The 13065-nt window shown below is 37.9% G+C and overlaps 1 protein-coding gene across 2 annotated transcripts in view; it reads left to right on the forward strand.

Moving 5' to 3' along the window:
* Nucleotides 1-13065, forward strand: part of LOC127656308 (transcription factor 12-like) — a 149227-nt gene that overhangs the window by 26035 nt on the left and 110127 nt on the right. For both annotated transcript variants that reach the window (XM_052144579.1, XM_052144584.1), the window contains exon 4: nt 4135-4208. In XM_052144579.1, the coding sequence (XP_052000539.1) occupies nt 4135-4208 (74 nt within the window). The remainder of the gene's footprint in view (nt 1-4134; nt 4209-13065) is intronic.

The following is a 13065-nucleotide window of genomic DNA, read 5'->3' on the forward strand; positions in this document are numbered from 1 at the left end:
CCCACTTATTCAGCCGTCTGTGATCCGGAAGTATTTTTCCCATTAATTTTCCCCATAGACTTTTCATAAAAGAGTTGTAAGCCATGAACCAAACCAACCAGCTCCGAGGTGAATCACAACATTACAAACTTTGTTTTGAGGCAAAAAAGTATCTTTTATCTTTTTGTCTAATTTTCAGATTCTTTTGTGTACTTACTGTCTTTCACGAGGGCACAACATACAATCCCATGAAGCATTGCGAATGATGTAATTGAATAAAACATTTTATATATAAAACTTTTGATAAGTATAGAATAAGTATAGAAACAATATATTTGACTTTTAATGCAAAATATTCCGATATGTACAAATAGATAAGTAGTTTAAGGGTGAATTTACGTCATTCACGGTATGTCATTGGAGTGAGCTGTCATTCCAAGGCTCATTTCGTGGGCTTTGTTGGCTGCGGTTCTCTGATTGGTTGATCTTTCTCTGCTGTACCATGGGTAATGTTGTCGTTTACCATGAATTCTATTGTCAAACATGATTTTTTTTTTACAATAAATTTGACATAATGAAGATGGATGGATTCAACAAAAGTATATACCATCGATGAACAACCTCGGAGCTCATGGAAGGTCTGTCTTTATATGTTTATAAGTTATCATTGAAAATCAAATCTTATATGAAAAAAATAATAGGATTTTTACTTCTGGAAACAGACTGTTGTGCTATTTTGATGCCAAGCTGGTAATTAGCTGGTTTTGATAGTTGATCTGCTGGACTACCAGCTGGTGGACCTTGTTTCGACCTGTTAGATCATCTTGGACCAGCAGCAAACAAGCTACTATTACTTGCCCACCTAAATATCTGTATTTCCAGCAGTATACTGAAGGGTTCTGCATCAGTTAAAAGAAAATAAAGACATTGGTTGGTCGAGGTGTTTCACAAGCACCAATGTCACAGAGGCTAGATTGTAAATACATTTGAGCATGTACACATTTTTTACATGTTCAAAGGCCTTTGTAGAAAAAGGTTCAGTTGGCCCTCAAAGACATTTTTCTCTGTTAAGCGATATACAAGAGAACTTGGGATTGTGAATAAATTAGTGTGTTTGTTGCGTAAGCTGCTGTGAATGGGACTGTCGGCTCTTGCAGCAGTAATGTTTCACACTAGGCAAGTGGGACGCTGCATGTTTTATAAACCTCTCACACATGGATTGTGGGGCAGACTACTTGTATAAAAGTGATGAATGGCCGCTAAGAGAAACTAAATTGGTAGGTAAAGCTCAGCGCTGCTAGACTGGCTCAAGTATAAGAGCAGTTGTAAATTAGTCGTTTGGGAAATGGCAAGTTTTTTCAATCACTGACCTTGACGTGGAACATCTCATGACATCGGTCCTCAGTGATTTGGCAGATGGTAAAATTCAGCAGCTGACTCATAACAAACTAAACTGCAGAAAGGAGGAAGTTGTTTCTCTCTCTTTCTCTTTCACACACTCACACACGCTTCTCTTCATGAAAACCTGTTAGAGTTAGCATTTCATGCCCAAAACATCTCATATGAGTAGGATCATTTTGTTTGTTTGATATTTATATACCACATGATTGTTTGATAATTCATGCAGGAATAAAACTGATTGATTAGTGTTGTTAGGATATATGAAATTCCTTACTGGTCCTCAGAGAGGAACTTCCCTATGAGGTCATATCCTATGTTGCAAATACTAAACACATGCTCCAAGAATTACACCTCTGCAGGCCCAAATCTGCCTCATAATGCAGTGTTTGATGCTTCTTTTGCTTTTATTTATTTGTTTTATGCCTATGCTATTATATAAGCCTTGACATTTACTTTATGTACTTTATAGTTTTATTTTAGTCTGTAATATTTCATGTCATATTATCAAACATTATGCAGAAACATGCTATTTTTGTAAAGTATGGTCCTAATCTTTTATAGGTGTAAATTGGCCACATTATTGACTGAACTGCAGTACCACACACTCTGCTTTGCTCTGTACTCACTCACTCACTCTCTCTCTCTCTCTCTCTCTCTCTCTCTCGTGCAGCTATTGGCATTTCATTGAATATTGAGTTCAGTGTGAGTGCGTGTTGTGAGGAAGCGCATATTTACTGAACGTAAGATGTTACAGATGCCCTTCATAAACATGTATATGTCGTTATACCTCGTCTCTGTAAGCGAGCGATGCGATAAAGCTATCGCTGCTGTTTATAATCAACAATGTCTACGTTGTCACAGCACAATGTTTGTACAATCTAGATTTGCCTCATGACATTGTGGTGCTCCATCTATATATTAATATATACAGTGTGTTTTTTTTTATATACATACTGTATTATCTGTTTTCGTGAAAATTAACCTTTGAATGGCTTACTTATAGTTGTCTCTGCATATTAAGCTGGGATAGAATAAAGTATTTTAACCCTGAAAACTACTGCATACTAATGCCTTAATTTAACTGGTGAGAATGAACTTGAACTCTGAAAAGGCTTTTTTTTTTCTGTCATCAGTACTCACCAGCATGTTGTTGCAAACCTGTATGATTTCTTTCTTCCATGAAACTGAAAAGGAGATGTTTGGGAGAATGTTTCAGTCACCATTCACTTTCATAGAATGAAAAAAAGATACAATGACAGTAAATTGTTACTAACATTCCATTTTTGGTGAACTGCCCATTTGTTAAAGAATTTGTTAAAGGTATCTCACAAGAACAGCAACATAAATGTAAGTCAGCACATGATTGCATGATGTCTTGCTGGGAAACAAGTGACTGAAGACCAAAATGTAGGCTTCATCCCATCTGAATAAAACGAGGTACAAATTGAGAAAAGTAGCCCCCTTGAGATTTAGTTGAGATTGTTTTGTAATTTCAAATGCTTTAGTGTGTAAATCCCTCCATATGCGCCATGTTAGGCAGGAATTCCCCATTTTCAGAAATGAATTTCAGGCTCCGATAGATGAATCTAATTGCTTAGCTGATGTTGCATTTGAGTTTATATCATGCTCAGCCATGCAGTACGATCATATACAGCAGTGAAGGTTTGTATATTGCCGATATTATTATGAAACCGCTGCCCAGTATTTGTGTAAAGACCATCTCGAGTCTCCAAAATTGTTTACCAACATTTGCTCCATGTTGCATGTTATAACAGGCTGGAATCTGATATGAAAGAATTGTTGAAATTGCAAACATGGATTATCAATAGTGTGGAGAGATATTGATGTTTTCTTTCTCTGCAATTTTGGGGCTCATACATGAGACTGAGAAGCGGAATGTTGTTACCTGCAACACAATATTGTCTCAAACAGCCTGAAGAAGCCGGCAATCACATATCTTTACCCCAACAGCCTCAACCAAATGTAATTTTCAAAGCCAGATATTGTATTAGTTCATCACGTACCAGATGTTGAATCAAGTCAACTTTACGTTTTGATTTATTTATGTATTTCTGTATTTTCTGTGGCTGTCTTTTGGAAGTGAGTGGCATCGTAAAATATGAGGTTTATCAAAGTTTCAGCGCTCAGCTGTTTTGACGAGCTTCGGCAATATATCACTGACAACTCCGAGCGCCCCGGCTGCACCAACACGAATGTGAGTGCATCAGTGCAGGAAAGGGAACAATGCATTTTTGAAAGTGATTTATGTGAAGCAAAATAAATGACGCGCTGTGGCTGGGTTACATGCTTGTAAAGTGCAGCCTTTGAATGGAAGTATTACGGATTAGCAGCTCCATTGCACTCTCTCTTTATTCGTGCCAGGAAGAGCTGTGGTGGACATGACCGCTCACCATGAGCTCAACATTTCCAATCCTCACAAATATAGTACATCTGAGGGAAAAATACACTTCAGAGATTTACAGTTGCAGGAATAAGCAATTAAGCAGGATTTCTGCAAAGATTGGTCATACAATTCTAAACCATCTGATCTGATCTGTCAAAACAAAAACTAACAAATAACACCCAAGCAATGATGGGTTTACTAAGCCTTTATTGAACACTCCGTGTAAAGGTTAATTTGGTAAATGAAAATAATTTGATTGTGCACCATGTCTCTGTCCGTGTTAAATGTGTGTTTGGTTGATGGAGTAGGGCGTATTTTTGATGGAGTTGTTAATCTGTGTTTTTGGACAGGTTTGGACGAGAGGACAAGCCAAGCATCATGGGCCTCAGGTGGCCAGTCCAGCCCGTCCTACGAGTCCTCCAGGGTAAGACCGGTCTCGCCTCCCTCACGTTATATAAACACTGCACACCACCTATCACCATGGAAAATGGTGTTTTAACAATTTCATTAGTCCAGTTCAGAGTTATCCTTCCAAAGTAAACATTTGCATTTGATTTGCTCTTCAGCTCTGTATTGACATTTGATAGATGCATTAAATTCCTCTGATAAACATATAGAAGAACGCCAACTAACTAAGCTTCTCTGTATAGCAATGCTCAATTTACATATGCATTTTCTCAAACATGGTCAGGATGGCAACTTGACTTTATTTAGTATTGTTTATTTAGCAGGTGTTAATTTATAGGAAAAACTGTGGCTAGTTGTCACAAGGGCTAAATCTCAGTATCTAAAGCTACGTCTACATTAATCCGGAAACATTTGAAAACAGCGTTTTCATTTCAAAACGCTCTACACTAACGTTTTCAAGCATTTTCCAAAAGTTGCTCGTCCACACTGAAACATATGAAAATGCTTAAATCGTGTCACTGCGCATGCGGAAAATCCCCGCTGCACGTACAGTCTGAAACGCAATTATCCTTGTGTTCCCTCGCCGGACACCAATTCCGAGTAAACTTCCCTTTGCCTTTGAAGGAATGCAATGTGAAGGTTGTACAAAGTGATATTTATTTTTTAAAGGGGTCATATAATGGTACATGCACTTTTTCAAGTTGATTGTACTGAAATGTGTGTTGGCTGTGCCTGTACACAACCATCCTATTATGATAAAAATCCATCCAGTGTTTTTGTTTTAATCTCCTTATATATTTTCCCCTGCCTCAAATCGAGCCGTTCGACCGTGTGACTTCACACGGTCGGACGCCCCTCCCAGGATTGTTGATTGACAGCAGTGTTTCAACACAGACCTGCCCTCGCTCGTGAGCGAGCTGTCAATCATAGTCCGTCATCATTGTTGATACACTGGAGCAGAATGGCGCCTAAGCGATTGTGGTGTTCTGTTCTTCGGTGTAATAACGAACACAGCAGTCATTTTGATGTTACTAAATCTGAACCGCTGAAGATGCAGTGGCTGAGTTTTGTTTACGATGGGAATATTCCCCACGAGCAATGTCAATGCGTTCATGTTTGCGCGAATCATTTTTCACCAGACTGCTTTATAAACGAGGGTCAGTATAAAGCTGGTTTTGCTAAGAAGCTGCTGCTGAAAAAAGATATATATTCCCTCTGCACCTCCAGAAGAAGTAAGTGTAACATTTTATTAACCTTTATATTAATCTTTGCAAATCGCTTGCACGCTTCACAATGAATGTGGCTAATGTTTACACTCAGGGTACATTACGGCATGTTTTCCATAACGGAGGGGCGGGGTGACCAAAGCTCATTATCATTTAAAGTCATATGCACTGAAACGGCGTGCTGAAAACAGAGCTGTTTTTGAGCAGGTAAAATTAGTGTTTTCTTAAAATACTAATGAGAATTTTTAATAAAAGTATATTACAAAGTTTTCATTTAGACCCTAAAGATTCATATTAACTTGTAGAAAAATGGCATTATATGACCCCTTTAACAACGCTATCAAAGTGAGTATCAGGCACAACAACGCTCCTAGGCCGCCATCTTGATTGTTTTGGTTGGAAAGATCACATGACAAAAAATGCACCATCGTTTTCCAAAGCATCCGTTTTCACAGTCCACACTATACAGCGAAAACGGCATTTTCAAATTTATCCACTTTGGAGTGCATTTTCAAAAAGCTCAGTTTTCGCAGACAAAAACGCGGTCTCGTACCAAAACGGAGAGAAAAAGATGCGTTTTCAAACGAAAACGTATTTGTGTGGACTAGGCCAAAGATTTTGAGTCAAAAGTCTTTATAAAAGCATTTATACAAAAGTGTGTTTTCTCTATGTAGGTTTCAAACACCTACTTCAAAAATCTCTTAAATTAGAATAGTTTTAGTGCAATCCTCCAAAACTAAAATTTCAGTGTCAGTATAGCTGTTGAGTAATCAGGTGAACACAATAAAACCAAACTAACATACATTAATGCATGTAGATTTGAATTCTATTTTCATTAGGTTTCAACCTGGTGAATATTTTGTTAATAATTTGTATGAAATTCAAACAGTGACAACAACTATTAAAAATGCTATTTTTATGAGATCATATAATTTGATTGAATGTGAAATTTGCACATTTGTACTCAAGCTAAAATGTTTTAAAAAGAATCAAAAGCGAAATATGAAAAATGTTGCATACTATATTGGGTGAAATTATGTATATGAAAACAAATAAATTATATATGATTTATATATATATATATATATATATATATATATGATGATGCCTCCTCCTCGGTTTTCTTAATATCTTTTTAGTTTTCAGTAGCATTACGCTTGCATGTTGTCAACAAATGGTGTAAGTTTTTCCAGGCTTGCATTTCAGATATACCATAAGCTTGGATAGATTTTCATGCATGCAAATGAAATCCACCTCATCAAAATAAAGACAATTCCAAAAGAATAAATCAGCCATGGTTGTGATATTTATTTTGCGCTCAATCCCAGTGCACAGTGTGAAGAACTCTTGATTCCTATTTGTTTGTTTGTCTTTTCCACGGCGGTGTGTTCAGGGTGCCCTGTATGAATCTCATTTCATGTCAGTCTCCTGTCACTATCCATCAGATATCAGTCAAATGTCAGAGGCTCTCATACCACATTGCCTTGTTTATTTCCAATGCCCTTCCCCACCGCACTTCTACCGGCAATGCCTCTGCTGCCGACCTGATTTGAATTATAAGGTGGAGACGCTTGAGATATCTTTGCTCTGGGTGCATGGAATGTGGTGGTTGTGACATTGCTGGGGATGGGCATCAACAGACAGCTGTTTGCACCATGATTCAAAATTGTGCACAAGATTCAAATTGTGCACAAATGCACAATGGGTGTTTGTATACTCGCATTTCCAAAGAAAGATTTGCTGCTGTTTGTCATTTTCTGGATTTGACCTGGAATATAAATACCAGGCCAGTGGCTCCAGAAAAAAAATTCCCACCACTTATTTGCACAAATGCCCATTACGTTTATCCTTTTTATGAGGATGAGTTCCTGTCCAATGTTGCATGGCACAGTTTAGGCCGGCTGATGCAGAGATTGCCTCTAAACTTGAGCCATACTCCCAAACTATTGTTCAGTCTCAAATTGGCTGTGTGAAATTAGCCCTCTGGTGCATGAATTATTAATTAAAGGGATAGTTCTAACAAAATGAAAATTCTCACATCATTTACTCACTTTTATGCCATCCCAGATTTGTATGACTTTCTTCTGCAGAACACAAAGATTTTTTGAAGAATATCTCAGCTCTGTAGGTCCATGCAATGCAAGTTAATGGTGACCAAAACTCTGAAGCTCCAAAAATCACATAAAAGTCCTTTGTCCTGTGATTTAATATGTGTTCTGAAGTGATGCAATCACTTTTGGTGAGAAAAAGAGCAATCCTTTTTTACTAGAAATCTCCACTGTCACTTTCAGAATATGAAAGTGGAAGTTTATTGTAAAAAAGGACATGCCGTTGAAGTCAGACGTTTACATACACTTAGGTTGTAGTCATTAAAATACATTTTTAACCACTCCACAGATTTAATATGAGCAAACTATAGTTTTGGCAAGTCGTTTAGGACATCTACTTTGTGCATGACACGAGTAATTTTTCCAACAATTGTTTACAGACAGATTGGATATCTTTTAATTGACTATATCACAATTCCAGTGGGTCTGAATTTTACATACACAAAGTTCACTTTTGGAAAATTCCAGAAAATGATGCCAAGCCTTTAGACAATTAGCCAATTAGCTTCTGATAGGAGGTGTACTGAATTAGAGGTGTACCTGTGGATGTATTTTAAGACCTACCTTCAAACTCTTTGCTTGACATCATGGGAAAATCAAAAGAAATCAGCCAAGACTTCAGAAAAAAGGCTGGTTCATCCTTGGGAGCAATTTCCAAATGTCTGAAGGTACCACGTTCATCTGTACAAACAATAGTACGCAAGTATAAACACCATGAGACCACACAGCCATCATACCACTCAGGAAGGAGATGCATTCTGTCTCCTAAAGATGAACGTAGTTTGGTGTGAAAAGTGCAAATCAATCCAGAACAACAGCAAAGGACCTTGTCAAAATGCTGGAGGAAGCAGGTAGACAAGTATCTATATCCACAGTAAAATGAGTCTTATATCAACATAACCTGAAAGGCTGCTCAGCAAGGAAGAAGCCACTGCTCCAAAACCGCCATAAAAAAGCCAGAATACAGTTTGCAAGTGCACATGGGGTCAAAGATCTTACTTTTTGGAGAAATGTCATCTGGTCTAATGAAACAAAAATGGAACTGTTTGGCCATAATGACCATTGTTATGTTTGGAGGAAAAAGGGTGAGGCTTGCCAGCCGAAGAACACCATCCCAACCGTGATTCATGGGGGTGTCAGCATCATGTTGTGGGGGTGCTTTGCTGCAGGAGGGACTGGTGCACATCACAAAATAGATGGCAACATGAGGAAGGAAAATTATGTGGATATATTGAAGCAACATCTCAAGACATCAGCCAGGAAGTTAAAGGCAATGCTACCAAATACTAACACAGTGTATGTAAACTTCTGACCCACTGGGAATATGATGAAATAAATAAAAGCTGAAAGAAATAATTCTCTCTACCATTATTCTGACATTTCACATTCTTAAAATAAAGTAGTGATCCTAACTGACCTAAGACAGGGTATGTTTTCTATGATTACAGTACATGTCAGGAATTGTGAAAAACTGAGTTTAAATGTATGTAAACTTCTGACTGTAAATATTGATCTGCTTCTTACCCGCACCTATTATATCGCTTCTGAAGACATGGATTTAACCACTGGAGTCATATGGATTACTTTTATGATGCAAGTATTTGATTTTTGGAGCTTTAAAGTTCTGGTCACCATCCACTTGGATTGTATTAACCTTGAGAGCTGAGATATTCTATTTAAAATCTTTGTGTTCTGCAGAAGAAAGTAAGTCATACACATCTGGGATTGCATGAAGGTGAGTAAATGAGAGAATTTCAATTTTGGGGGAATTATCCCTATAATAAAGGACTAAAGTTTTTTTATTTTTTTTTAATAATAATTCCCAATTTGTTTTTTCAAAATAATATATGCCATCATGAGAAACTAGGCAAGCCTTTTGTGGTTTGCCCATAAAGAGCCACAAGCGATCTTGTACACTGTGAAGTGCATTCTAAAGATTTAATTAGCTCCCTCATCTGTCACATTACTTTTTCACAGGCTGATGTACTCAGATCTCCTATCAGATATCTAAATAGAGTGTACGACTTTGTTACCACACAAGAGAACATGGACTATCATATTGAAAGAAAATCATATCGACTAATGTTTCCCTTGTTCTCTCAAACAGAAACTGTGAACCATTTTAAGCAGGCTCTTTTTCACAATAGTCTCTTTCTCTCACACTTGCTCTCCCTCCCACCTTCTGTCCTCTCTGCACGCGTGTGATTAGTGGACTATGAACAGAATGGAGCCCCAGCTAGCTGACCTTGGCCCATAGCCAGGCGTCACATCCTGGGCAGCCGTGGCTTCAGGCCTCCCGTCTGACAGCCCAGCTCCCAAGCTGCATCTCTGCCGCACACGCTGCAGTCCCACAATGCCTCGCTCCTGTCCATCACACCACTATCACCCATTTCCAACACCTTGAAATGGGACTGGCCGTTTACCTAGGAAGTGTAGGAGTATCTGAGAGATGACTTCCTGAACCGGGTTGTCTTTAAGAGAGTTGGCCTGCATGCTTAAACAGTGCTATGATGATTATTTAGACCAGGCTAACCAGGGCCTCTCATTCACTGGTGACAGTGAGAACATGCACAACAAGCCATGCATTAAGAGATCACGAGCCAGCTGTGATTGATGAGCTAATGGCCTTGGTGGAGCAGAGGTTCTGACGACCCTCACCATTATTCCTTATCTTCTTCTCAGCTGCTCATCTTCCCATTCACTGTCCTTTGGAACACTCTGGCAGATGCCAGTGGAAATGCCAAGAAGCAAATTATGAATGAACTGATTAGGGATGGGTCATGATGGTCGACTAGTCAACACTAAGTGGGATCGACTAGTTTAAGTTGATTAGAATATAGTGTGTGTGTGTGTATATATATATATATATATATATATATATATATATATATATACACACACACACACACACACACACACACACACACACACACACACACACACACACACACTGGCGGCCAAAAGTTTGGAATAATGTACAGATTTTGCTGTTTCGGAAGGAAATTTGGAATTTAATTCACCAAAAATGGCATTCAAGTGATCACAAAGTATAGTCAGGACATTAATGTCAGTACTGTCAGTATTGTTTGGTTAATGTTGTTATCGTTAATGATTTCAAGGATTACTTTTTTGTGTTCTGTTTGTAAGGTGACCTTGAGTGTCGTGAAATGTGCCTATAAATAAATAAATAAAATGTATTATTATTACTGATGTAATAAAACCCACCATCACTATTTGGAAAAGTCTTCTTTATTTATTTTTATTTGTATTATTTCTCCCCTTTTCTCTAGTTTGGCATGCCAAATTCCCAATGTGCTTGAGGTACTCATGTTGGCGTAGTGACTTGCTCAATCCGGGTGGAGGAGAATGAATCTCAGTTGCCTCCGCATCTGAGATGGTGAATCCGCACATCTCATCGCGTTGCTTGTTGAGTGCATTACCGTGGCGAACTAGCAAGTGCGGAGGCTTCGCTCTTTTCTCCTCTGCATCCACACACAACTCGCCACACGCCCCACCAAGAGCGAACCACATTATAGCGACCTCAAGAGGTTAACTCAATTTGAATCTACCAACCCTATCAACCGGGCCAATTGATTGCTTAGGAAGTGTGACGAGTCACTCGGCACACCCTGGGATTCGAACTTGCGACTCCAGGTGTGGTAGTCAGCATCTTTACTTGCTGAGCTACCCAGGCCCCCCATGAAAGTAATTTTTTATCAAATCTAGACAGGCCCATAAACATTTAAAAATGTTTAATCATGATTAATTGCATGATTTTTCATACTTAATCGTTATTAATCGCATAATTTGAAAGTGCTATAATTTGACACTTTATGTACGTTTTTATTTCAAAATGCATTTAGTTCCTTCAATAACACAATAATGTGTTATTAACATTTTTCAAACAAAGTTTTCCACAGTATAAAAATAGAAGTGCACTAAAATAGCACCAATTCAAGTAAAAGAACTACTCACCATTGGTTGATATTTTGTCAATTTTTTAATAAAGAGGTACAAAAGCTTTTTTTTTTTCTTTTCTAACAATAAATAATTTCCAAAATATCTATTTCCTACTACATGTGTGTGTGTGTGTGTGTGTGTGTGTGTGTGTGTGTGTGTGTGTGTGTGTATATATATATATATATATATATATATAAGTCTAAGTCGGCTGGTATTAAAGCATTTTTAATGGTTTCCCTAATCATGTAGCCTTTTGATAAGTGCCACTTTCACATTAATGTGAGAACGAGATTGTAATTTAAATATTCTATTAATATGTATATATTGTGTCTAATTATTATTTCTGGATTTTGCATTTGAATTCAGTGTTTTTACAAAGTGTGTTACTAATTAATTATAAATAAACCATCTGTTTTCATATCAGAGTTTATGCGTGTTACTGATATGCAGATTGATTTAATGTTCAATAATTGGCGATAAATATCGGCAGCCGATGCATCTGTGCATCCCTAATATTTATGAATCCGTTCTTTTGAATCTACACAGCAAAATATACAGTGCTACATCCTAAATGAAATACACTTATCAACCGTATGTTTTTTGTGAATAAAGCGTCTTTAATTTCATCAGATGCGACTTGTAATGAACCAAGAATTGTCACGGTGTAAACGCCTTTTACAAGAATTGTTCTTTTAAAATATGAAATTATCTCATCATTTTGTAACAGGCTGTTATGGGCAGTATTAATTTCATTTTATTACTGGCAAGTATTTTTATCTCAAATGTACTGAAAGAATCGTTTATGGGCCCGTTAAGGAACCGGAATCATTAAGAAGAATCTGAATTGTAACTGAAATCGTTATATTCTTATGATTCCCATCCCTACTTAAAAGCAGTCCAGGTTTAAAAATGCATCTCAACCGCTGCGTTCGTTTCCATTCCATTGTGCTCCATCTAGCTATTTTTGAATTCAAGAACAAGTCTTATGTAAATGTCCCCTAAGAAATGGGTCCAATCAGTGTGAGATGAACTGGAAACCAGATGAATTATACATGGCTTTCTTTAAACAGATTAGTCGACTAGGCATTTAAACAACCCATCGACTAGTTGGTTTTGGAAAATATGGAGTTTTGCACATCCTTAGAGCAGATTTGCTGCATGACTAGGGTTTAATTGTTACACAAATTGTTGGGGAGGACATTGCAGTTCGGGGGCTTGTTTTTGCCTGCCACCCCTCCCACTGTCATCTCTTCAGGGGTGAAGCTGTTAGTCATGCAGTTCATAGCGTTATAAACACAAACGGCAGGCACACGATAGGGAACCTCTCAGCATCGATTCTGCCTGCCAGAGCACTCCACTGGCTTTGAAATTACTCAATCACCGGCTATTTGGAAAACATGACAGATAGTAATATTATAATTTTTTCTTTTCTTTTTTTTTTTGTTATATGTTTAAAGCAGGGAAGGAAAAGCCCGTAGTTATAGACACCGGCAGCTGTAGGCCCCCCGAGAGAGTTAATATGTTTTTAGGGACACATTTGACTGTAGCGCCAGGCGGATTTTCACCAGCTCCAGGATTA

The sequence above is a fragment of the Xyrauchen texanus genome, chromosome 2, assembly GCF_025860055.1.
Source record: "Xyrauchen texanus isolate HMW12.3.18 chromosome 2, RBS_HiC_50CHRs, whole genome shotgun sequence".
NCBI lineage: Eukaryota > Metazoa > Chordata > Actinopteri > Cypriniformes > Catostomidae > Xyrauchen > Xyrauchen texanus.